Source organism: Alosa alosa, chromosome 7 (genome assembly GCF_017589495.1).
Source record: "Alosa alosa isolate M-15738 ecotype Scorff River chromosome 7, AALO_Geno_1.1, whole genome shotgun sequence".
In the NCBI taxonomy this organism is placed as follows: domain Eukaryota; kingdom Metazoa; phylum Chordata; class Actinopteri; order Clupeiformes; family Clupeidae; genus Alosa; species Alosa alosa.
In genome coordinates, this window is record NC_063195.1 from 6,481,620 (window position 1) to 6,509,535 (window position 27,916).

The 27,916-nt window shown below is 39.3% G+C and overlaps 3 protein-coding genes across 3 annotated transcripts in view; all 3 read left to right on the forward strand.

Moving 5' to 3' along the window:
- The window catches only part of LOC125297241 (zinc finger protein 729-like), a 540,495-nt gene that overhangs the window by 265,349 nt on the left and 247,230 nt on the right, over positions 1-27,916 (forward strand). The window lies entirely within an intron of this gene.
- On the forward strand, positions 6,572-12,483 carry LOC125297307 (gastrula zinc finger protein XlCGF26.1-like). Its single transcript, XM_048247597.1, has 2 exons — positions 6,572-6,842; positions 10,569-12,483. Exons 1-2 carry the CDS (start codon positions 6,572-6,574, stop codon positions 12,014-12,016), a joined length of 1,719 nt encoding a protein of 572 aa, XP_048103554.1. The 3' UTR covers positions 12,017-12,483.
- Positions 6,755-27,912, forward strand: LOC125297352 (zinc finger protein 93-like). Its single transcript, XM_048247681.1, has 3 exons — positions 6,755-6,842; positions 16,569-16,700; positions 26,537-27,912. Exon 3 carries the CDS (start codon positions 26,576-26,578, stop codon positions 27,908-27,910), a length of 1,335 nt encoding a protein of 444 aa, XP_048103638.1. The 5' UTR covers positions 6,755-6,842; positions 16,569-16,700; positions 26,537-26,575; the 3' UTR covers positions 27,911-27,912.

A 27,916-nucleotide genomic window follows, 5' to 3' on the forward strand; every position in this document is an offset into this window, starting at 1 on the left:
CAAAACACTGCAGGGTATATGGTGGGATGAACGATCTGGTGCAACAGCACTTAGGTCTCAAGTATAATAGCAGTATTCAAATATTTACAGATGGTTCAAAATATCCAGATACAGGAAAGATGGGAGCAGCAGTGTATATACCACATTTTTAGAAATAAATATTAAAAAGACCATTTAGAATGTTCAAGCATTGTTTTTGTTTTTATTGTTGAAAGGGTCTATAGAGTCTTAAAGTCTTAATAACAGTGTGTTTTCTGTGTGTCCAATCTCATGTTGAAATGAAGCAGTTGACCGCTTGGCTAAAATGGCTTTTAAATCAGAATTGCAATGGACAGTCCCGTTGAGTAAAACGGAAATTAAAAAAGTGTCGTCAAAACAGAAGTCAACAAACTATGGCAAGCACAGTGGGAAAAGGAGGCCAAAGGTTGTTGTTTTTTTATTTAAAGTAGGCCTACAGAAGCAAGTGATTACAAAGAGGCTGGGTGGTTGGAAGCAAGTGATTACAAGGAGGCAGGGTGGTTGGAAGCAAGTGATTACAAGGAGGCAGGGTGGTTGGAAGTGAAGGGGAGAAGCAGTGGTCACAAGACTAAGAATTGGGCACATGTCTCAATCACAGCCGTTTAGGGAAACACGCAACAGGACACTGCATTCATTGTGAGAGAGACTAGAAGATGTGTTGCTAGAGTGAAGCAGCACAGAGAGAATCACATCCAACCAGTAGGAATGGCTGAAGTGCCCTTGAGCAAGGCACCTAACTAGGGTTGCAAAATTCCAGGAATTTTCAAAGTTGGAAACTTTCCATGGGAATTAACAGGAATAAACGGGAATTAATGGGAATAAACTGTGAATTTATAATATGGCAAGTTAGTCTATAACAGGGAACTTTAAATGTAGTGGACAAAACCCCATAACTCAAGATGTTTTATAATTATTTCTCGTAACCTGTACATTCACATCGAGTACAAATATCAATGCAAATTAACACAAAGGGATTTACTAGACCAATTTAGATTTGGAACTATTTTCGAGCATAGCACCGGCAAAGCACCGCTGCCAGGCGCAAAGACACCTCGCAGCATCTGTAAACCCTCAACTTCTGGCAATACACCAGCGTGACTACCAAGTTCTCTGCTACTAGGCTGACACTGACAGGTGGGCTTTCTCTAAGAGTTCTAATGGTGATGAATATGGAAGATTGCACGATAGATGAAGATGATGACTTCGACTACCAAGATCCAAGACCCTACCTTTTCGAACCGGAGTTCACTGAAGAGGAGTTCGCGAGCTTTGGATCTGGGAAGAGAAGCGTTAGCGACTAGTCAAGGCGAGTCGGATGAGAGAACGAGAGCAAACACGAACTGGTGGTGTGTGTGCCAACCCATGCCGACTGAAATGGAGTGTTTATGCTGTGCAGAGTGGGATAAAATACTGCCATCGATGGTGGGCAACGCTCCCGAAGAGGAGCGTGACCGCACTTGTGTCACTGTTACCGACGACTTCTCAGCAATGATCCATCCCGCAGTCCTCAGTTTTTTTCTACACTCCACACACACCACCAGTTCGTGTTTGCTCTCGTTCTCTCATCCGACTCGCCTTGACTAGTCGCAACGTCCTCTCTTCCCAGATCCAAAGCTCGCAACTCCTCTTCAGTGAACTCAGGTTCGAAAAGGTATAGGGTCTTGGATCTTGGTCATCATCTTCGTCTAGACATCACGGAATTTTGTTTGCAATAAATACAGCATAACTTTCATTTTTACTCATTAAAATGAACATGATGACTGACGAAATAAATTCTTATGATGTAGTTTAAATAAACCACTTTTGTCTGCAGTTCGAGGTCTGCGCGGGATTTTTTAGTCCCGCTCCCGCCCGCTCCTGCAATATTCTGTCCCGCTCCCGCATTAATGTGTCATTTTTAGTCCCTCTCCTGGCTGCATCTGTAACATGATGTCCCGCTCCTGCCCGCTAAAGTCCGCATGCAGGAGGGATAGCCTATGGACCCTTTCAAGAGAGTTCCATTATCAGCATCATAGTTGGCCCCACAAGACTTCCGTTTTAACATTCCATATGTTATCTTAATGCAGAGGAAGTAGATTGGGGCCCAAATAGAACGTTCAAGCATTGTTTTTGTTTACCTTGATGAAAGGGCCTATTCAGTTTTCCTTTCTGTCTCACGAAAGGAGCACACACACCTGAGGAAGACTCCAGATGAAGTAGGCCTAGTGGTGCCCTCTTCCTCTGTCATGCTTTCGATTTCGAGTTTTGACAATGAGCAGCAGGAACAAATTGAACCCTCGTAGGCTAAACGACAATATAGGCTATAGGCCTGCTATCCGTCAGTTATGCTTAAATCCTGTTTTTTAATGCTGTCTAACAGAACATCCAGCTGAACTATAGTTATGAACACTACTTGAATAATTTCCATAGTTAATTTTACTCCCATTTGCGGGAGTGCAGTGAATCATCGGTTTGTCCCACACCCGCGAACGCACCTCTCTCATCCCGCCCGCTCCCGCAAAGAGCTTTCAAAAGTTGACCCGCGCCGCACTTTTTTGCGTCGGGACCCGCGGGTCTACCGCGGGAGTGCAGACCTCTACCTGCAGTGTAGCACATAAATTCAATATCAAGTGTTCTCCCTATATGTGTGTCTATCTATTTAACCAACAGCAGAAAATAACAGAATATCCAAACTTTTTTGAGTAGGCTAGCCTACCATTGTTGCAGAAATCACGTATAAGAAGGTATCCCTTTGATTTCTGTTTATTTTCACATATTCCAACATAAGGAAGCAGCATGAGCCTCCCGTCATAATCGTCATGAGGACATTCCTCCCAAATGGCCCTATCACGTCATTGAACTGACGTCATGAGGGCGTGTTTCAGCTCGTGGAAGGCAACTGCAAGATCTGTCTGCAGACGAAGACTCCCGCGATATTTTAAGGTCGTGTGACATGGTGACACGGTGAGTCCCTCCCCGGCTGACAGAAGTCGGACAGAATTTCTAACCAGCAAGCATTGCGTCCATCCCAGTATGCATTGTGTTCAACCCAGCATGCATCACATCAAGTCAGATCTGCACAGATCTGCCGCAAGTCGAACTCGCCTAATGACTTAACCCCTGCAAGCATTGCGTCCATCCCAGTATGCATTGTGTTCAACCCAGCATGCATCACATCAAGTCAGATCTGCACAGATCTGCCTCAAGTCGAACAAGCCTATTCTCTGGAAATCCACACCCCAAACAGCTGGTGGCGGTAATGCACCAAGTTGGTGTGCCAACCGCCAATAAATGAAGAAGAAAAAAAGAAGTACTTTTCTTTTACTGTTCCACCGTTTCCACCCATATGGTTCCAGCACTCGTGTATCTCAAGTCACGAGCAGGAAAATTCACATGCAGTCCACCACGGGAGAAGATGCATAAATGTTGGTTTACGACATTTTTCGGATATAAACACGATCCCACGTCTATCAGCCACAAACAGCAAATCAGCAGACTTGACGGAGCAACGAACTTGTTGGACGAAGGTATGGACACAGACAGTAGCCGCGAGCTAGTTAACCAAACAAAACCTCCAGGGAGTGACCGCTTTGCTTATCTCAACACAACTTTGTATTCAAACCTTCATAAAAGATCAGCACTTTATGGGTGAGAGTTGTACTGTGATGGCGAAGTACTTATTTCGAGCTACAGCGGAGGGCTCGAGGGAGGAGGGAGGGAGGGGGGGGGCACTTAATCTGTAACAGACCACTTAATTAACTGTTACGAGAACATTATCGGTTCCGAAAAACCCTTCACGACAATTTTATTAGGGCTGCTTTAACCATCTATATTCAGTAGGCTACTGACGGATCCAAAGCTGCCTTTCCCCCCTGAGAGACATTGCCTTCCTTTTATTTATAAGGCAGGGAAACTACCTCCTTACCTTAGCTTGAATAACACAATGGGGGCCAGGGCAGAGTCTCATCTCCCTTAAAACCCCAGATCTGACTTTGGGAAATCTACTTACAACTTTTTTGCACCGTATAAGTGGAACAAACTGTAAGAAATTCTGAAACTAAGCCTATTTGCATCAGTTGATAATTTCAAGTGTTTTTTTTTTAATGATATGGCTACGGTACAGAGCTCCTGTTTTTAACTAACTCGCTTTTGTCTGTTTTATGTTTTTATTTTTCTTCTGAGTTCTTACATTTTTATTGTATTCGTCTTGGAATCAATTTTGTACTTTGCTGTAAAATGGCTTTCTGCTCAGACAAATTTCCCTGAATAAATAAATAATTATTTTTGTTATAATTTTCGAGGAGGCATGTGTGTATCCCACTGTGTGCTTGGAACACCCACAATCCCATATTGTCACTATGGGAAGTGACCTAAATGATATATGGGCTCAACTCATTTTGACAACTTTAAACCGTGATTGTGTAAATATAAGGCATTTAGGAAGGGTATTAAAACATTTTCTAATGATAGCTATTGCGAGCTAAATATTACGATTTTGCTTAATAGTTGCTGCTATGTGGTTTATATTGGTTTATATATATATATATATATATATATATATATATATATATATATATATATATACACACATATATATACATATATATATATATATATACACAATGTATAATTTAATTTAATGTTATTGAATGGTTTAAAAACTATCTATCTTAACAGATACCAGTGTGTGTCACATGTGAAGGCATTATGTCAGGAGAGGCAGAACTAATAGTTGGAGTTCCTCAAGGCTCCATACTAGGGCCTCTGTTGTTTACAATTGACATAAATGAAATTTGTACAAATGTAGATGCAGCTGTACACCTTTACGCAGATGATACCATCATATACAGTACTGCCAGATCTCCATATGAGGCATTAAAGAAAATGCAGGATGCTTTCATAATATTACAAAAGAATCTATTCAAATTAAAACTGGTGCTAAATTCTAAAAAGACAAAATATATGTTGTTTACTCACTCTAGTAATGTACAGGATTTGCCTCAAATTGTCACTCAAATGGCCAAGATATTGAAAAAGTGGCATGTTATAAATATCTGGGATTTTTATTAGATGAAAAGCTCTCATTTAAACCCCATGTAGAAGTTTTGGTAAAGAAGCTGAGAGTTAAGTTAAGTTTTTACTACAGAAATAAGGCTTGTTTTAATCTAAAAGTAAGGAAGGAACTTGTAGCTGCTACCTTTTTGTCTGTTGTGGACTATGGAGACATTCTATATATGCATGCAGCAAAGTCTGTATTACGTTCACTGGACTCTGTCTATCATTCTGCCTTGCACTTTGTCACTAAGGCTGAGTACTCCACACATCACTGCAGCTTATACAGTTTATCAGGTTGGCCTCCTCTCTCAGTTCGTAGACAGCATCACTGGCTTGTCTTTATTTATAAGGCAGTGATGGGATTGTTGCCCTCTTATTTATCAGTTTTATCTTCAGTAGAAAACAATAGGTACAATCTTAGGTCTACTAATAGCATTCTTTTTATTACACCTGCCGTAAGGTCTGAATTTGGTAAAGTTGCCTTTCGCTATAATGCCCCTTCAACCTGGAATGCTTTGCAGAAACAGTTGAAGCTAAGCACTTTTATCTCACTAAATGAGTTTAAATTGTATGTCTTAGAGACCTTCAGCTATAAGTGTAATTGCATGTAGGCTACTGTTCTAATCTGTTTTTACTGTTTGTGGCTTTTGCTTGTTGTGATGTCTTGTTATATGTTACATTCTTGTGTTATCTTTTTTTTGTCCTTGTTAGGTGTTGTGTTTGTGCTTTGTTATGTTGCTGTATAATGTGGTGTGATTTGTGTGGTGGTGTCATAATGTTATGTAATTGTGGTGTGCTCTGTTTGTTGTTTTTTGTGTTTTTTGTCTGTATTAGTGTTTGCTGCTGTTAATGTGTGCATGGTTTCTGTTTGTTGTTGGTTCATTGTTTGTCTTTTGTAGATGAGGTTTCTCTATTCTATTTTTAATTACAGTGTTGCCTTTCTTGGCCAGGGACCATTTGAAAAATAGACTATAGTCTCAATATGACCCCCCTGGTTAAATAAAGGAAAAATAAAATTAAAACAATTTTTTTTTATACATGTGGGAGAATGACTGGTGCATTCATTGTTTTTCAAAAAGAAGTGGGCAGGAGGCATGATGTTCAATAACGCACACCTGCAGCTTCCTGCACACTCGCTAGTCTGTTCCACTGTGTGTTTTCCGAATGTTAAGAAGCAGTCTTGCCTCGTGTTTGAAGGATTTGATCCGGCAGGGCTTGTTCTACCAAGCACAAATCCTCGACTTTGAGAAACATCCTATGTGTATGGAGCGGTCTAGGGACTCATTTCACGGCTGCACTTTTTGACATGTCAGTTAGCCTACTCATTTGCACCACTGGTTAGATGTAATTTTGTTACTTTTCTAAAAACTAAACATCAATTAAGTCTTCAGCACATATTCTAGTTATTCAAATGAAATAAAGCTGACTTTGACCTTTTTTACTATTTGTCTTTATTCTGTTTCTCTGACTACAGGCAATTTTACACTTTGTACGGGATCATCTTTGTTCTACCAGCAACATGGATCTCGGCCTTCCATTTAGTTCTGGCTGTGCTGAAACACACCAGGTTGACCTGAGAGTTGTAGTAAAAGAAGAACACATAAAAGAGGAGGAACATGATCATATGATTACATTTCAACATGATGAGGAAAAGCCCGTTGCAGAGCTTAACTGTAAAACTGAAACAGACGTCATAGAGTCACCAATGTCGACTTACAATGAAACAGTGAAGACTGAAAAAGACGAAGAAGAAGAGGAGAAGGAGCAACAATGTGACTGGCTGCTGGAAAGTAAGTCTTCTCACAGAGAGCTAAATAGATTGGTGTGTTGCACTTTTGTTTTGTGACTAGAGGGCGCTGTTACCCACGTAACAAAAGCTTATATACAGCCAACAAAGTAGCATGTTTAGATTAGAGATGTTATTAGTCTGCTAAATTAATGAATGTAAATGTAGTATAGGTTTAGAGTAGCCTATCAAAACGCAGCAAAACAAAAACCTTCGTTTTAGACAAGCATCTGCCAAATACCCCACCAAATACCGTAAACCTAAAACAGCGTTAAGAGGATGAGCAATGCAACCATATTGTGGCCCTTGCACATTTACTTTTCTCCCTCTCGGTAGCTGCTCCAAGACAGTCGCCACAACATCAAACATCAAGTTGCCTGCTTTCCAAATGTCTGAAATAGGCTGTCATATTCTTTAGAAACTTCACTAACCTATTGCCATGGATTCATCAGTCACTCGGCTGAATTCACCGTCTTTCTCGGAGATGGCAAATGAGAATAGCTGACACCTGACTGTCTCAAGATCGGCAGCATTCACGTATAGATAACAAGATAACTTTTATACAGTAATTTCCTGCCCCCATGTATTAACCTCCATAGCTGAAGAAATTTTGCAAAATCAATGTATAAGCTGTGGCTAATAGTTAAAATTACGGTAGGATAAAGTACTTCCAACCATTTCTCAATTAATTGAATTAATCGATTAATCATGATTATGACTTCCAACAATTATGAAAACAACATAGTCAAAATATGATTATTTTTGCTACATTCAATTTCATAACAATGCTGTGCTTTTGTCTTGAGTTGTCGTGTGCATTTTTTCTGTTGATTTATATTTAAAATTCAATTTAAAAATGTAAAATAGTTTAAGTTTGAAAATGGATGACCTTCCAAAATCATAGAGTAATCGTGTTTCATAATCATTATCTCGGTGTTGAACAAAAAACCAGATTTTTTGCAATAATCGCATAGCAAATAAGCCTAAACTTTCTGTGCATTCAGTCTTCAAATCAGACAGTGTAGTAGGCAGGACAATGCTCCCGACCACAGAGTGGCAATTGCAGGGAGTGAGAGACCCTTTACAAAGTAGCGTGTTTCATGCTTTATCCATTTCAATATTGGCTTATCGGTAGCGCTGCCAACTTTCTGATTTGAAATAAGGAGGGGGGGGAATGTGTGCTTATAAATAGTGCAACATTTTACAAAATTGTGGGCCCATTTACTAAATTGTGTCAAATGAATGTACTAAAATGAGTGCACTATTTACAAAAATGAGCACATAATATACTACATTCTATGCACAATCTAGTAAAATGAGATCATAATTGAGTAAAACACAATTTTGTCATATTGCGTGAACATTCTAGAACATTCCAGAGTACCCATCGTGAACATGCTCACACAACCCGGAGACAAAACTGCAAAATTGCACGATTTGGCCAAATGAGTGCATTCTCATGATATACAAAAAAAATAATCTTGCAATTATGTCTCCAGGGCTCCATATACAATTAATGTTTCCTACTGATTTTCTATCCGGTGCAAAACAAGAATCATTCCGATGCAAAAACACTTAATAAATAAATAAATAACTGTTTGTAGCCTATATTCTAGTCAACCCAAACAACTCTGAAATGTATAAAACTGAAATCACAGAAAAATATCTTGTTAACATCACAAACAGCTGAATTTGGTGAAGCCTTACATTATCTCTGTTTTTTTTCTGTCTCAACCAACTAGGCTAGCCTACTTTCTGCTGTCTTGCACACTTGCATAGTGATGATGGACAAACTGAGAGGGTTAAATGACAGCAGAAAGGTTTCCTTTTATCTCATAGGAATCGTGCATTCTTCATTCATAGTCTAACTTATTATACTGATCTATCATGGATTTGCACTGAGTTGATTCTCAACAATACGGAACAAAATGCATTCCGTATCAGCTCAATATGGAACACATGTTTTTTTTATTTTTTTTTATTCATTTATTTATTTTACCAGGAATAGTCCCATTGAGATTCAGAATCTCTTTTTCAAGGGAGTCCTGGCCAAGACAGCAGCATAAAGATGACCCAAGTGGTCCGCGAGCACACGTGGTAAAATATAATATAGATGAGTTTTTTGCAATATTGAACCAAATTGTATGTAAATCCAGACAGTTCTGCAACACTGCTTATGTAAGCTAGGCCAGTTTAAATGAATCTTCTGACACAATAAGCAAGGTGCAAATACAATAAGCAAGGTGGTTCAGTGAGTAGGTCTACTGTGTAATATACAGTTGAAGTAGGTCTACTGTTTTTGTTTGTTTTTTTTTTTTAGTTAGGTGGTCCGTGAGGGTTTTTTTATTGGTTAAGTGGTCCTTGGTCTGAAAAAGTTTGAGAAACACTGATTTAGAGAAGCACATCATTTTAGTTTTGTCAGAGTTTAGTAGAAGTCTCAATTTATTGAGATTCTTCTGAATTATGTTAAACGCAGATTGCAAGTCTTCTGATATATTTGCTAAGGATGAGGCAGAACAATACAAAATGGTGTCATCTGCATAAAAATGATACTTTGCCTTTGTTACATTTTGACACATCATTTATATAAATAGTAAATAGAATGGGACCCAAAATGGACCTCTGGGGGACACCATTTTGTATAAGTAAGGAGTTTGAGGACACACCATCAACCTGAATACTTTGTGTTCGGCCACTCAAGTAGTTGCCAAACCATTTGCCAGCTTTTGAAGACATTCCAATATCCACCAATCTCTGAGACAGGACAGAGTGGTCAACTGTGTCAAATGCCTTTGAAAGATCTAAGAACAGTGCAGCACAATATTCTCATGTAACACTTTCATAGTGCTGTGTTTTTTTTACGAAAACCTGACTGCAAATCATTTAAAATGTCTTTCTCTTACTTTCTTTCTCTCTTTTTCTGTCTATTTCTTCTAATTTCAATAACTTTTTTAACTACCAAGATAACATATTTGGGTGCTTAGAAAAGAGAATGGAAAAGTGTTATGATGGTGCCAGTTCTCCCCTACTCTCGCATAGTAAACAAATGGAATGTTGGAACATTGCACTCCTCAATACAAACGTGAAAGGTCGGGTTTGCGTCATCTTTTGTTGATAAGTTTTGAAGTTTTGTTTTGAAAACGGAAGGTTAACCTACTTGACGTAACTTTAGTTCTGTGAGAATCAATGCCATAAGATGGTTCATCACATTACACATCACAACATTATACACTACGTGGAATCACCGAAGTGATTGAGCACTGCTCTCCCATGCCCACATCCACGGCTTAAGTGCCCTTGAGCAAGGCACCTAACCCCTCACTGCTCCCCGAGCACCTCTGTAGCAGGCAGCCCAGGGTTAGTGTGTGCTTCATCTCAATGTGTGTTCACTGTGTGCTCTGTGTGTTTCACTAATTCGTGGATGGGAGAACTATAGAGATCAAATTGCTTGTATAGTATACTTGGCCTATATACCTGATTTACATTTAAATGTGAGTGCATTGTTGAATTCTGAAATGTCACAATGTCACTCGGGCCCACCATCGCTGCTTGCGGCTATATTTGATTAATTAACCATTTTTAAAAGCAAAAAAGGGGGAAATATCCAAGGGGGTGAATACTTCTACAGGCACTGTATACCAAGTTTTACATATAAATACTTGCTGAATCGATATTTAACTGCTGAATGTGGAACATCTGTAATTCTAAGTGCATATGGTAACTCTTCCAGATGTATCAGAACACCCACATGTAACACAACAGAGGATCCATGGACAGAATGATGAATTCAACCTGCAACTCAAAGGAAGGCTTCACCACTGCACAGTCTGCAGGAAGAGTTTCAAGACCCTAAGTGAACTTGAGAAACACCAGCAAACACACTCTCTTGGTGTTAATCAAAGCCAGAGTACTGGCAAAAGACAACATAAATGTGTCAATTGTGGAAAAACTTTTTTAAAAACTTCACATCTTAAAACCCATTTACTAACACATACGGGAGAGAGGCCTCATAAATGTGCCCAGTGTGGAAAAGCTTTTGTGCGACTCTCAAATCTTAAAGACCATCTACTAATACACACGGGAGAGAGGCCTTATGTATGTTCCCAGTGTGGAAAAGCTTTTACACGACTCTCAACTCTTAAAACTCACATACGCATACATACTGGAGAGAAGCCTCATAAATGTGTCCGATGTGGAAAAGCTTTTTTACAAAATTCACATCTAAAATACCATGTGCTAATACACACTGGCGAGAAGCCTCATCTGTGTGTCCAATGTGGAAAATCTTTTACACAAAGGTCAGCTCTTAAAACCCATATACTAATACACACAGGAGAGAAGCCTCATAAATGTGTGCAGTGTGGAAAAGGGTTCTCAATAGTTTCACTACTTCAATCCCATATTTTATCTCACACTGGAGAGAAGCTTCATAAATGTGCCCAGTGTGAAAAAGCTTTTACACACCTCTCGTCTCTTAGAAGCCACATGCTCATACATACTGGAGAGAAGCCTCATAAATGTGTCCGATGTGGAAAAGTTTTTTCATTAATTTCAAATCTTAAAAACCATTTACTAATACACACTGGAGAGAAGACTCATGAATGTGCCCAGTGTGGAAAATCTTTTAAATACCTCTCAACTCTTAAAACCCACATGTTCATACATACTGGAGAGAAGCCTCATAAATGTGTCCAATGTGGGAAATCTTTTTCACAAAGTTCAGCTCTTAAATACCATGTACTAACACACACTGGAGAGAAGCCTCATAAATGTGTCCAGTGTGGAAAAGCTTTTTCACAAAGTTCAGATCTTAAAAACCATTTACTAATGCACACTGGAGAGAGGCCTTATGAATGTGCCCTGTGTGGAAAAGCTTTTACACTCCTCTCAACTCTTAAAACTCACATACGCACACATACTGGAGAGAAGCCTCATAAATGTGTCCGATGTGGAAAAGCTTTTTTACAAATTTCACATCTGAAATCCCATGTGCTAATACACACCGGTGAGAAGCCTCATAAATGTGTCCATTGTGGAAAATCTTTTACCCAAAATTCAGCTCTTAAAACCCATGTACGAATACACACTGGTGAGAAGCCTCATAAATGTGTCCAGTGTAAAAACGCTTTTCTAAGACTTTCAGACTTAAGACGTCACATGCTCACACACACTGGATAGAAGCCTAATTATTGTGCCTAGAGTGAAAAAGCTTTTCCAAGAATGGCAGATTTAACACGCCACATGCAAACACACACTGGAGAGAAGCCTCACCATTGATCAAAGTGTGAAGACTCATTCATCATTGATGGGGGGGCACAATGAATGGACAATAAACATCATGTAGGCTTTGATTTGGGAACCCAAAATCATTGTTTCCCCTAGACATTTTTTCCAGCAATAGGGTGTTAGTCACAGTTATGCTGGGGGGGGGCATACTGCCCCAGAAGAAAATGTTGAATGACTCCTTAGATGAGGACTTCTGGCGAGTCTTGTCAAAAGAAATGGACAGATTAAGTTGCAAATATGACACAGCCTAACATCAACCGATTCAAAGCATCTGCTATGGAAAAAATGGCAGTTACAAAGGATTATCAGTCACAACAAAAACCTATCAGCATAGACAGGATTATTCATGGTTTTCTTTTGCTTTTTCAATTACCGGAGGACATTATTGGTAGAAATTCAAATGAAACAAAAAAATAATAAAATAAAATGGCACAGCACAGAAAACTATTATTGATAATAGGTCACTACCCCCTGAGCTAAACTATTAACATCATTTAATGATATTACATTGTTTTGGTGGTGGTCTGCCGCTTTAAGGATTCAAGATAATTTTTGAGGAAGGCTTGCTTGAGTTTGGAAAAATAGTTGTGCATAATGCATAAGGATATGTGGATGCAATTTATTTGTTTTCTGTCATCAGTTGAAATGAATAGATAGAAAATGGAATAGAAAGGATACTCTATTGCTAAGCAATTTACAAGAATGTATGTACTGACATAAATAGTTTACATTAGAAATTCAGCCCAAATTTGGCAACCATGTAGTATTGTGCAATTTCAAAACCACACTCCACAACTTATTGTACAGATGCATGCTTCATATCCTCATATCCGGTAAGGTCTGCTGTTTATTTTGATATATGGCTTGCCATGTGTTGAGTGAAGAGTTTGTGAGATATTTCACTGAGAGAAATGGGTGTGCAGAATGTCATGTCAGTTTAACATTACTTTTCTCTTGGCGCTAATATAATTGGAAAGCCCTGCTTCCGCTCATTCACATGATGTGCGTGGGACGAGTACTTTGCGAGCAATACAACCGAGAAGGAGGGGTGTGAATTTGTATGCAATTTCAGTCAGTCGGCCACATATTAAGGGGCCTACACACTCGCCATTCCCGACCTGTAGCGCGACAATGTGACGTCACAGGAGCGGCGTAACCATTTATACTCATGCGAGGTGGTCGCACCATTAGTTGCAATATTCTCCTGAACAGAGCGGTCGCTGTTGTGTGTCGCTGTCGCTACCTACTTTACACAGTAGAATAAGCTGTCTGTAGCATTGGCGTCAATGGCAGTAAAATCCATAGAGACAGTAAAAGATAAAAGCTAGCCTCTGTGATACCACAGACAGATAGATAGATAGATAGATACTTTATTCATCACAAGGGATATTTTAATAGTTTAAACATTTTAGCTAGCTAGCTAGCTAGCAGCGGGCTGAGTTTGTGTAATTTCCTAAAGTGGAAAGAGATTTTGTTCAAGTCTTAGCAGATATCCTTGGTTGAAAATAAATCTTTTCTATCATGTCCTCTTAATTCCATGTGTGGCGACTCTCACTGGTAACTTTGTTAACTTATCCAGCAAACCATTCAAAATTCACGATTGTAACAACAGTCCTTCGAACTGCAACTCTTGTTTGCCCTCGAACTAATCCATTTTACGGTTTCTGCTTTGGCGCCTTCAGCTGAAAAAAATAGTGGTGCACGACCTGGCGCGAACTAGCCAAAATCCTGGCGTGCCAGCGAGATCTACGTCATTTTGACGTCACATTGTTGCGCTACCGGTCCGGAATGTTGAGTATGTAAGACACATTAGTTGGGGCAGAAGACCCCCAGCCCCATTCTAGATCCATGCTGAAATCCATAAAAAAACCATATAATGGCAAACACTACAGAACTATGCAAGTTTTCTTTTAAACTCATAAGAGTTTCACATTTTTGATAGTAAACCAACTTGTACACTGCAAAAACTGATATCTAGCCAAGTGTTATAATCTTATATTAACGTAAAAAAATCTAGTTTGTATTGTTTTTAGTATACTTATTTTAAGCCAAATAATTTTATGAAAAAGCTCAAAGTAAGTCAAAATCTAATTAAATTAGGACAAAAAACAAGTACAATTATCTGTCAATTGGCTAAGTAAATGTATCTTAAATTGTTTGTCTTAATTTAGGAAGATTTGGACTTATTTTATGTCAAATAGTTGTATGCGAAAGTAAGTAGATATCAGATTTTGCAGCTCCTGCAAAGTATTAACCCATCAATCTTTGCTTTCTATGTGCAAACTCTACAAGGATCTTTTCTGTGAAATGTATGTTTTTAAATGAGTAGCAAGAAATGTATTCTTTTATTATTTTAATATCTTGTTTTTTTCTTTCTTGTTTTTTATTTCATTTTTTATTTTTTATTTTTTTGACCACATTGTTCATTGCAATGCATTAATTCTAGAGAGAAATGGTTATAACCAATGTAAACTTGAATTTTTGCTCAATAAAATATACTAATGCGTTTCTTTTAATAACATTCAACAGAGGAGCCGTTCATTGAATAATTTAAACATTTTATTGTGAAATATAAACCATTATGTAAATAGTATAGAAACCGCATTGTATGTAATCATGAAATATGGATTACTAGTGCCTCTGAATGGGACTACATTATCACAATTTAGCCTAGTGGCTATTTAAGAAACAAGTGCATTACCTTACTTTGTGATCTAAAAGCGTCAAATCACTGGGCGCGTTTGACTTCTCGCAGCACTGCACAGATCTGGCTAAATCTTACTAGACCCTTTCAAGAGAGTTCCATTATCAGCATCATAGTTGGCCCCACAAGGCTCCGTTTTAACATTCCATATGTTATCTTAATGCAGAGGAAGTAGATTGGGAACCAAATAGAACGTTCAAGCATTGTTTTTGTTTTTATTGTTGAAAGGGTCTATACAAACATGCATCACGTTCATCCAGATCTGTACAACGCTGGAAACACAAAGTTAGGCAATGCGCTTCCTTCAGAAACAACCCTTGTTTTAGCCTCTATGAAAACGTTCAAAGTTAATAGTCCTACCATATGTCTGTAGGGACCCTCGCTTTCACTTGGTTTGAAAATAGGAATTTATTTTTACATGGCTCCAAACTCCATAGCTACAGGCTATAAACCATTTCATTGCTAATGCAAATAACTATCTAGCTCAAAACTCCTCTGATTAACATAATTTTGCTCCCAAACAAAAAAGAACTCTTTGTCATCCATTAATAGACACCAGTTTGTTTTAATCCAAGATATTTCCTTTAAATACGACTCTTAATGAGAAATATAAACCATTACCTAAATAGATATAGAAACCTAGATGCTACACTGTCTCTAAAGGTCTACTGGGGGGAATAGACTAACAGATATAGAAACCTAGATGCCGCATCATCTCTAAAAGTCTATTGGGGGGAATAGACTAACAGTACACCTGGGGCTCCATGCTCCATAGCTATAAACCATTTATTTGCTAATGCAAACAATAATCTCCTCCACCGATTAACATAATTTCCTTCCCAAACGGTCTGAACGTATCATCCATAAATAAACCTCAGGTTTTAACCCGAATCTTTCCTTTAAACATAACTCTGTATGTGAAATATACATTATGTATTAGAGCCCGACTGATATGGGATTTTGAAGGCTGATATTGATATTTGAGAAGTTCTAAACTGACAATAGTAATTTTTAACCAACACAATTTAAAAAACTTTATCCCATAACAAAGTTTTGATTAGTGTGAGACATTATCTGTTTAAATAGTCCTCATATGCACTCACTCACTCACACACACACACACACACACACACTCTCTCTCTCACTCACTCACTCACTCACTCAGTCAGTCAGTCACTTGGTCAGTCACTCAGTCAGTCAGTCACTCACACACACATTTACTCACTCACTCATATGCACTCACTCACTCACACACACTCTCTCTCTCTCTCTCTCTCTCTCTCTCTCTCTCTCACACACACACACACACACACACACACACACACACACACACACACACACACACACAGTCAGTCAGTCAGTCACTTGGTCGGTCAGTCAATCAGTCACTCACTCAGTCACTCACTTGTAGACAAGACAGACAGAAAACGAGCAGAAGGCCTAACAGGCCGTCACAATGATAATAGACTTTTATGTCAGTTATTGTGGAAATGTGTAAATGAATTCAACACCAGCCTCTACACTGCCTCACCTTTCCTTGAATAAATAGCTAAATCTTCTTGGCTTCACTCAAAATCAATTCAATATAAACAATAATAGCCAATTGTAGCATTTTCATACCTATTTTACATCACGTAGGCCATAAGCTAAAATGTGTTGATGCCGTCACAATTGAACACTGTCTGTGCTCCAACATTTGCACTGGAGTCCACAGCTCCTAAACCGGCCTGTCCCCTACAGACCCCATGTCTCTGGCCCAGATGAAGAGGGTATCAGTGGTGCTGGTGGACTGCTGTAGACCACAAGGACGACGAGGGAAGGAGGAGGAGATGCAGACGCTGAGCAACAGAGATGCACATCAGATCGAGACCAGTAAGATACACACACACACACACACACGCGCGCGCACACATATTAATCTGTGACTGTGTTAAAAGGGCTGAACCCAGACAAAATTATTCAAATCTAATTCTTACAATTTTCCCATTTAGCAGGGCAAACTGTAGTAGGGTTGTCCACATTGGATTTTTTTCATCACCGATAGTCGACGCTCCTCAATCGCCTATTCACCGTTAAGCGATAAGAAAATTTAGGCCCATTTAGAACGGATAAGTGACAGTCACATAAATACTTTTTTTAAGTGCAAACAATTCACTACTTATGTAAATAACGAGCAAGAAGTTGACAGATGTCTTGTTTGCGTGGTGGACACATTTTTTTTATCCTCCAGCTCAAATGCGCTTAAATGGCAGGTCTGGCAGCCTATGTTTCTCGTAAAATTATAAATATTTTTGAAATAAGGGCAGGCACACTTTCAAATATATAAGCACGTTAGAGTGCTGGAACAAAAAACAGTTCAAGTCTAACTGATTATCACCAACCAACCAAGTTGTGTCAAACTAACCTATATAGGCTTTAGCCTATTCCAACCATGCATTAAGCAGACAACCTCAATGATTTTTATTCCGAAATAGCATGTCAGCTGTGGATTTAGTCGTGTTTAAGTCACTCTGGAGTATAAGTCGTATCAAAATTTGTTGTGAAGAGGAAAAAAGCCATATAAAGTCGCACGGGACTATAAGTCTTTAGAAATGTATTTCACACAATCCAAGACCAAGAACAGACATTTAATCTGGAAAGGCAAGTTAGGAAAGGCTGAATAGGTGTCTGGTGTGTTAACGTAACACATTAACAGTTATTCAGCTATACAATTTAGCCAATTTGATGTTGGTTAGCTTGGCCACAAAGACATTAAAATGGCAGTTTGCTGTGATGAGTCTCCTTTCGGCCAGATGTGGACGTTTATTTGCTTACCCTTGTTTGAACTCAATGCAGTTGTCCTTTGCTGTGTAATTTGTGAGCTAGACGCTAGCGGTTAGCGAAATCTAGCAGTTGGCTTTTTTGGTGTTGAACCTGGGAGGCTGAATTATTATAAGACACAGGACCAGCCAAACTTATATAATTATATATAAAATATTGTACGTGTCTCTGTTGGATTATATTGAAAATTCAATATAGAAATGGAAAAAGTTTTGAAACTGGATGAGTTCCAAAATCACTGAGTAATTGTGTTTAAAAATTATTAAAACTAACTGTTATAGCTTCATTCTATAATTGCTACAACATTCTATTTGTTTGTGCAGCATTGATTATTCAGTTATTGAGTGGTGATGCAATAATAAGCTAAAATATTTTTCCGGTCCGCACAGCTTTCAAAGCTGCTTGTTTTTCTCCACAGACAGTAAAATTAACTTTTAAGATTGAACATTGGTCTGTATTTTCTACTGCACAAGAGGCTTGATCAACTGGCGTAGTCATGACTCAATTGGATAGTCATTCACCAGTCTGACCAACGGAACCGGGTGACATTTGCAGAGTTACGCAAAAATTCCAGGCAGGAAACTTGGTGAAAACAATGTATCGTAAACGTAAAAGCACCAATTTCTGCCCCTTTCGTTCAAAAATGTTAAAACAAAGATGATTTTTAATACTTCAAAATAAAATTTGATAACTGAACCTTATATTTTTCAGTAGCCATGGGTGTGTAGATTTGAACAAAATCTGGTTTGGTTCTTAACGGGAGCATTTACTACCTTAAAAATCAGATTAAAAGCAGGCTGATAAAGGCCCAGCACCCTTACAACACTGTTTACAGGTCTTCGAGTCACGGTAAAATGTAATTTTAGGTACATAGCTAATTTACATACAATTATGTGGTGGGGCAATTATGTGGTGATGCAATTATGTGGTGGGGCAATAATGTGGTGATGCAATTATGTGGTGGGGCAATTATGTGGTGATGCAATTATGTGGTGGGGCAATTATGTGGTGATGCAATTATGTGGTGGGGCAATTATGTGGTGATGCAATTATGTGGTGGGGCAATTATGTGGTGGGGCAATTATGTGGTGGGGCAATTATGTGGTGGGGCAATTATGTGGTGGGGCAATTATGTGGTGGGGCAATTATGTGGTGGGGCAATTATGTGGTGGGGCAATTATGTGGTGGGGGCTTGCGGTTCTTTTTAGATCCGCCGTCTTTGTTTGTATAGAAATTAATATTTAGTGACATACACAAAATGGGTGACATTCCATTTATCAGCAATCTGCGGAAGCATCGAGCGATTTGTGCAGGTTGTGCAAAAAAACATGGAAGTGAATGGTATTTACACACACTTGATTGATTTGTTTGCTAACCTAAAAAGGACGACGAGAGGTTAAAGGGAAGAGAGGGTGAGAGAGACTTTGCCGTCGCTCCGCTATTTGTTTTAAACCTTCCAATAGCGCGCCAGGTGGATAAGCCAGTTTGTGATTGCTGCTTCCGTTACAATTGTGCCTGGACCAGAGAAAGATGCACAGGTTTCCAGCCTGAGCTAGAAGGTGAAAAAGAAATCGCCGGCAGATCAGGCTGGGTTTACCCAGTCTACTAAGCTACATAGTAGCTTAGCTGCTGCTCTTAAGAAACTGCCGCTGCGCTTTCATGAAGCCTACTTGCTATGCTTATTTCAATCATTCACTGGAAAAACATACAACTAGCTAAATTAATTTGTCTGCGTTGAATCTATGCAGCTAATACTCTTGCCGAGTCCGATCAATCATCAAAAAAGTGGTCCAGAGGCAATATGTGTGATTTTAGTGAGTTTGTTTTTGTATTGCAGTCCTGTTTCCCTACGAGAACTTATGAAGTTCGCACATACCGGTAGTTTAAACGAGTTTGAATAAATGGATGCTTTTGTTGTACTGGTACCAGTGGTGTAGTAGTCTACACCTGAAATGGTTACCATAGAGACTTGGAATTAAGTGGTGTGGTCTATGTGATATGCAAGACTACGCAGTATACCCACTTAAATAGCATCACCATCTTAGTATACCCATATAAAATAGGCAATGATGGGGATTAAGATTTGGGGTTGATAGTGCTGGGCGGTATGACCAAAAATGTATATCACGGTATTTTTCAAAATTCTTACGGTTTCACGGTATATGACGGTATTTTTTTACCATGCATAATCAGATGTTCACAGCATTTTCTATGATGGTCTATTTTACTGTCATGATGTAGAATAACTCCACACTAGTGGTAATGCAGTTTTGCATGGCCCCAGAAAATGATGCTGTTTACAAAGAGCCACTCATGATTCTAATGAAGAATCTAAACAGAATGAAAAGACAATTGCAGTCAAAATACAGAACTTTTACTGTGCAAATTTCACAAACATCTTGAATTAAACCAATACAAAAAGTAGTGCAACTTGCAATAATTATACTTTTTTGAAAATGATACAATTTAAAATAAAACCTCTCTGTTAATATGCTTACTCTGTCAAATAGGCCTATCAGAAATGTATTGTTATTGTGTGGTTTACATGACGTTAGTGGTAGGCTAACGTTAACTTCATGTGGATTTCTTGTTAGCCTGCCATGAGGTTCGGTTCGCTAGGCAAAACAAAAAAGTTCATTTTGGTGCACTGATGACAGTCAGGATCATTTCTAACTAGCCAGCTAGTATTGCTCAGTGCACGTCTATAACATGCTTTACTTGCTACCTGGATAATTTCAGCTAATATTCTTAAGGTGAGATGAATGATAAGATCATTAAACTTCACTGTGTTCGATGGGTTGCTAACTAACAACATCACCTACTAGCCAGCTAGTTACAGCTGTTGAACAATCTCAATAGAATTGTTGTGACGGTAGGCTAAATCCTTTTCAATGCAGTATCCCTTAACGTTTTTCCTTAACTAAAGAAACAATTTAAGGTATTATTCTGTGCAACACCCTTAAATAAACCCCTTACCTAAGGAGAAATTAAGCCTTAGGGGTCATACTTCAGGGGAAAAACTTAAGGTGTTTTGTGTTTTCCCTCACTATGCCTCGCAGTGGCACCATGCGTGCGTGTGAAAAGCCCCGTCTGAAACAGTCGCGCGGCCCAGCGTTCCAAACGTTGTGTAATCAAATACACCGGCATAGCGGTATATTAAAAATTCATAATATAACGAAAATATACACCGGTATACCGCCCAGCACTAACAGTAGACTACATCTCAGTATACCCACTTCAGCTAACTACTGACTGGTACACCATGCTACTCATGGTACACCATGCTACTTAATTGCTGAATGTGGAACATCTATATGTCATTCTAAGTCTCTATGGTAACTCTTCCAGGTGTATCAGAACACCCACATGTAACACAACAGAAGATCCATGGACAGAACGATGAACTCAACCTGCAACGCAAAAGAAGGCCCCCCAGCACTGTCTGCAGGAAGAGTTTCACGGCCCTGAGAAACACCAGCAAACACACACTGCTGTTGTTGCAAAAAAGCAGAACTCGAACAGAAACTCTGACCTGTATGGGAAGCGTTCTATACTAATTTCAACTCTTAAAACCCCAATATGTTCAGGAGAGGAGCCTCATAAGTGTAGTATTTGTGAAAAAGCATTTGTGAATTTTGCAAACCTGAAACACCACATGCTTACACATACTGGAGAGAAGCCTCATAAATGTGTCCAGTGTGGAAATGCTTTTACAAGAATGTATTCTCTTAAGAAACATATGCTAATACACACTGGAGAGAAGCCTCATGAATGTGTCAAGTGTGGAAGAGCTTTTCTACAAATTTCAACTCTTAAAAGCCACATGCTAATACACAGTGGAGAGAATTCTAATCAATGGGCCTTTTCTGAAAAGGGATCACAACGAATTTCAGATCTGAATTCCCAAACAATGCACACTAGAGAGAAGCCTCATAAATGTGTCCAATGTGGGAAAGCTTTTACACAGCTGTCAACTCTTAAACACCACATGCTAATACATACAGGAGAGAAGCCTCATACTGTATATGTGCCCTGTGCGGAAAAGCATTTACACAACACTCAAATCTTCAAAAGCATATGCTAATCCATACGGGAGAGAAGCCTCATATATGTGCCCAGTGCGGAAAAGCATTCAGGACATCCGCACACCTCAGACGCACATACTGACAAGAGTCCTCATGAACCTGGAGAGAAGCATCACAAATGTTCCCATTGTGGAAAAGCTTTCTGGTTCCTTTCAAGTCTTAAAACCCATATGCTAATACACACGGGTGAGAAGCCTCATCATTTTTCCGAATGTGGAAAAGCTTTTTCACAAATTTCATATCTTAAATCCCATATGCAAATTCACACGGGAGAAAAACCTTATAAATGTTCCTCTTGTGGAAAGGGTTTTCACCGGTTATCGAAACTTAAGGTCCATATGCTGACACACAGTGGAGAGAAGCCATGTAAATGTGTCAAGTGTGGAAGAGAATTTGCGGACCCTGCATATATTAAAATTCATATGCTAACTCACACTGGAGTCAAGACTCATAAATGCATCCAGTGTGGAAAAGCATTTGTGGATCCTTCATATCTTAAGAAACACATGCTAATACACACTGGAGAGAAGCCTCATAAATGCATCCAGTGTGGAAGAGCATTTGCGGACCCTTCATATATTAAAATCCATACGCTAACTCACACTGGAGAGAAGCCTCATAAATGCATCCAGTGTGGAAGAGCATCCATACGCTAACTCACACTGGAGAGAAGCCTCATGAATGCATCCAGTGTGGAAGAGCATTTGCGCACCTTTCATATCTTAAAACCCACATGCTAGTACACACTTCTCTATCCACCCATGGCTTCTGGTTAGGGAAGCTTCGGATCTTTACAGTTGGGATGATGGAATCAGTTAACATATTGATGTAACTCAATGATACTTCCGTAAACTCATTTATGTCGGCAGAGTTTGTCTTGAACATCTCCCAGTCAACGTTGCTAAGGGCGTCCTGTAACCTGGCTTCCGATTGGTCAGTCCAGCGCTTGACCTCCTTCGTCACTGGGGGGTCCGTCTGACTTCTCTGTTTGTACATAGGCAGTAGGAAAACAGCGGCATGATCTGATTTTCCGAAAGCTGGTAGAGACTTTGTAACTGTTCTTGAACTGTGTGTAGCAGTGATCCAGTGTGTTGTCACCACGTGTAGGGAAGTGAATGTGTTGAATAAATTTAGGCATGGACCGGTTCAGATGTACTTGATTGAAATCACCGGCCACAATAAGCGCAGCTTCAGGGTGCGTGTGTTGTCTATTTAACACTTCTTGCAATTCTGAAACTGCAGCATCTGTGTTGGCTTGTGGAGGAATGTAGACAGCGTTGAATATTACCGAAGTAAACTCACGGGGCAGGTAGAAGGGTCGACAGACGATCGCTAGATGTTCTAGATGAGGCGAGCAGGACTTTGAGAGAACGGGGACATTTCTAGGATCACACCACTTGCTGTTCGTCATGATGCAAACACCGCCACCTTTCAATTTTCCAGATTCCTCAGTCCTGTCAGAGCGAGCAGCAGAGAAAAACTCCGCCGGAGTGATGGCACAGTCCGGTACAAGTTCAGTTGGCCATGTCTCAGTAAAGCATAGAATGTTACAGTCCCTGATGTCTCTTTGAAACTGTATCCTCGCTCTTAGTTCATCCATCTTGTTCACAAGAGACTGGACATTGGCTAGGAGAATGCTATAACAGTGGAGGCCTATGAGCTCTATTCCTCAATCTGTTACGGGCCCCGGCTCGTTTTTCCCTCTGTTTTTCCTTCTGGGCCGAGATCGTCTCCATGGTTCCCTGATGCATCTCGGAGAATCTCAGTCGGCCAGGTAGAATCGTCGATTAAAACATCCCAAAACAAAAAAGGCAATTCATTTCCGATGTTTCTGAGTGTAACGCCATCATACGTAATCAGTGCAGTGGAAAAGTGCAAAAAATTAGGGGTTAATAAAAGGTAAAAGACTCTACATAATGAAAAAGCTTTGAATGTTCCTTTTCTTGTTTGGTGGCATAGCTGATCTACAAAGCACTAAAAGGAGCAAAATGTGCATGCTGAAGGGCAAAGGGAATATTACAATGTTTTACACTGGCCTTTTTTGGGTTATGTATTGGTAGACATCCCTGAAAATGTAGCATACACACTAGCATACACACTCGCTCGCTTTTCTGACAATGTCACCACAAACTGTACAAAGTAGGCCTAGGCTATGCTTTGACGCTGTTGTGTGTGTCAGATAAACCCCCTTGTGACAGTGTTTCTTTTACTGTCATCCTGGCCATCAGAATAGTCCAAACAGCACAAAGGAGTTTGTAGTTTGCTAAAATATTCGTGGGGACAATTTTGTCATCTCAAAATTTTGTTTGGGACTAGTCACCCACCCATACCTTACTCCCTTGATAACCGCCATTGCACAATCTACAAAATGTTACTTTTACTTTGCTTTTAGCCTTTGTAAACCATGCACTTCCTTGCTTGGTATAAACACCTTTGTTGAAATGCAAAAGAATTGAAGACTGAAACTAGTTCAAGTTTTATTGGTCATGTGCAATCTTTAGAGTAAGTGCACATTCAAAATTGCTCTGTACTTACTGTGCTTACTTGCTGCTATTCTGAAACACTGTCATGTATTGTTCTTATGTTATTAGAAGGATAGGACTCATGAGGAATTTTTTTTTATTTAATAATCACTATAGTAGTCGGTCGGCACTGAGACCTGAGTTCTTTTTTCGTTCTCCTCATGCTCCCATGTTGTGAGAATGACAATAAAAGTATCTAAATGCTTTCTGCCCTTGGTTCTCCCTCAGCCCATAATAAGTACAATATAAAAATACATAATAATAAATGTACCAGCTTAAGAAATAATTTAAGTAAAATTAATAAAAAAAAGTACAGCTCACACCATAACATAAACAGAATACTAATAGGGGTAAACAGGGGAAACAGAGACAACACACACTGATGGAAAATGTAACAGTCAACCACAATTAAACTGTGGTAGTGTAGTGGTTAAGGAGCTGGGCTAGCGTGCAGTAGCCTGAAAGTTGTCGGTTCAATTTAACCCCAAGTTGCTCCGGGAACAATGTAATCCCTTGTAATATAGCTGACATGTATAAGTCACTTTGGTCAAAAAAAAAATGTAATGTAATTCAAAGTCTGACCGCCTTATAGAAATTATTCCTCAGGCAAGAGGTCCAGGCGCTAATGGATCTTAACCTCTTCCCTGACAGAAGGGGATTATAAATATTTTGAGGAGGGTGGTCTTTCATGATAAAGCCTTCTACTTGCAGCGGGTGGAGTACATGTCATTTACCTGCAGTAGTGGTGGGCCTATGATTTTGGATGCAGTTTTGACAATTCTCATCAGGAGCTTGTAATCATGTGCAGTGATGTTACCCAACCATACCAGTAATACAGCCAGTTAAAATGCTTTTTAAATTCTATGTTGGACCGGTAAAAGTTGAGCAGGGTTTCTGTTGACATAACGATCTTCTTTAAACATCTCAAAAGTAGAGTCTCGCTGTGTCGAGTGATGTGCTCACTTTATAACATGTAAGGACCAGGTGAGGGAGTCAGCAATATGAATGTCTAAAAACTCAAAGCTGCACACATTCTCAACAGGAGAGTTATCAATATGCACTGAAACTGAGGAGTATATGAGTGTTTGGGCATTAATGTTAGCTCAGAAGACTTGTTTCATATGCTCACATTTTTTGTGCAGTCTTTGTGAGCTTAATACAACAGTTCACACTCACTGACAGTACTGACAGGACCACCAAGGACAGTCTGAGAGATGTGACAGTGTTGTGAACTAGTCAACAACAGCTAAACAATCTTAGCCAACAGAACTGTCCCAGTCCAGTGTTTTTAAGGTTGCGTCGTATTTCCACCAGTGAACCATGGTATTAGCTAAATGTTGACACTGTGGCTAACTAACTTAGCTCCTCTCTTTATGATCAGAAAATGAATGGGATCACAGTCGAAAGAGACAATTATAGTGCTGCTATCAATATACTTGGTCATGACCACGTTTATGTTTCACAAATATGACAACCGCCAAAATAGCCTCCATCACTCAACCAATGCCAAAGTTACTTTACCTTTGGACGTAACATTAAGCTGGTGACCAGTGGCTCTAAGATTAACACTAGCCTACTGCAGTAAAAAACAAGCATGTCCAATAAACATTCTTAAGTTTATTTAGGCTTCTAGAAGAGATGATAATTATATTCTATGTGAAAATCATCCTACCATGAACACACAAACACGCAAGTTGCAATTCGCTGTCGTTGTGTAGGCTCGGAAGTGGAACCAAGTCAACCAGCATGCGTGTCTTGCAGCAAGAAGTTGCACCATCTGGTGGACAAACCACGTAACAACAATACTGGAAATCTAAATGAAGGATCAATATTCGGTTTTCCTTTATTTAATTTTAAAATATTTATTGGCCGTTATAAATGCCGATACCGATAGTTTGGAAAATGCCTAATATCGGCCCGCCGATAAATCAGCCGGGCTTTATGATGTGTGTGTGTGTGTGTATATAGTTTCTTCCATAGGTATAGAATCTTAGATACCGCACTGCCTCTTAAGGCCGCCAAGTACACCAATCATAAAATATGGATTACTACTGCCTCTAAACGGAACTATATATCACAAACTAGCCTAGTAGGTTGTTAAGGAATAACCGTTAGAATAGATGACATGAGTTCTGTAATGTCTAGTCTAATAATGTGTCATAACAAATGATCATACCTAGTTTAACATGGCAATTAAATGCAGACGTATTTATATCTATCTGTATCTGCATCTTTAATGACCTCTATCTGTCAATCTAAGTGCATGTTGTAACTCTTCCAGGTGTACCGGAACACCAACATGTAATGCAACAGAAGATTCATGGACAGAATACCGAACTCAACCTGCAGCTCAAAGGAAGGCCCCCACCGCACTGTCTGCAGGAAGAGTTTCACAGCCCTGAGAGAACTTGAGAAACACCAAACTCGCTCAGAAAATGAGAAGCCTTGCAAAAAGCCACATAAATATTCTGATTGTGAAAAAGCATTTACAACATCCTCAAGGAAGCCTCATAAATGTGCCCAGTGTGGAAAAGCTTTTATAACCTCCGCAAATCTCAAACGTCACATGCTTACACATATTGGAGAAAAGCTTCATAAATGTGTCCAGTGTGGAAAAGCTTTTTCAGTAATGTCTAGTCTTAAACGCCACATGCTAGTACACACTGGAGAGAAGCCTCATAAATGTAATCAGTGCGGAAAAGCATTTTCACAAATTACAAATCTTAAAACTCATGTACTGATACACACTGGAGAAAAAGCATTTATATCTTCCAATGATCTTTATCGCCACATGCTTACACATACTGGAGAGAAGCCTCATAAATGTGTCCAGTGTGGAAAAGCTTTTAAAAAATCGTCAAACCTTAAACGTCATATGGTAGTACACACTGGAGAGAGGCATCATCAATGTTCCCAGTGTGGAAAAGCATTTATATCTTCCAATGATCTTTATCGCCACATGCTTACACATACTGGAGAGAAGCCTCATAAATGTGTCCAGTGTGGAAAAGGCTTTTCACAAAGTTCTTCTCTTAGAACCCACATTCTGATACACACTGAAGAGAAGCCTCATAAATGTTCCCAGTGTGGAAAATCATTTATATCTTCCAACGATCTTTATCGCCACATGCTTACACATACTGGAGAGAAGCCTCATAAATGTGTCCTGTGTGGTAAATCATTTATATCTTCCAACGATCTTCATCGCCACATTCTGATACACACTGGAGAAAAGCCTCATAAATGTGTCCAGTGTGGAAAAGCTTTTAACATATCCTCAAACCTTAAACGTCATATGGTAGTACACACTGGAGAGAGGCATCATAAATGTTCCCAGTGTGGAAAATCATTTAGAACATCCCAAGATCTTCATCGCCACATGCTTACACACACTGGAGAGAAGCCTCATAAATGTGTCCAGTGTGGAAAAGGTTTTTCACGAATTTCAAATCTTAATAAGCATATGATAATACACACTGGACAGAAGCCTCATAAATGTGCCCAGTGTGGAAAAGCATTATCAAAACGTTCAAATCTTAAAAGCCACATGCTAATACACAGTGGAGAAATGCCTCATAAATGTGTCCAGTGTGGAAAAGTTTTTTCATTAATGTCTAGTCTTAAACGTCATATGGCAGTACACACTGCATCGTGACCATGC

Bases quoted from the DNA above. Each gene is read 5' to 3' on its own strand.
- LOC125297307 (XM_048247597.1), top strand. From the start codon at position 6,572: ATGGATCTCGGCCTTCCATTTAGTTCTGGCTGTGCTGAAACACACCAG. The intron at 6,843-10,568 runs GTAAGTCTTCTC...TAACTCTTCCAG, and splicing joins ATGTGACTGGCTGCTGGAAA to ATGTATCAGAACACCCACAT.
- LOC125297352 (XM_048247681.1), top strand. From the start codon at position 26,576: ATGGACAGAATACCGAACTCAACCTGCAGCTCAAAGGAAGGCCCCCAC.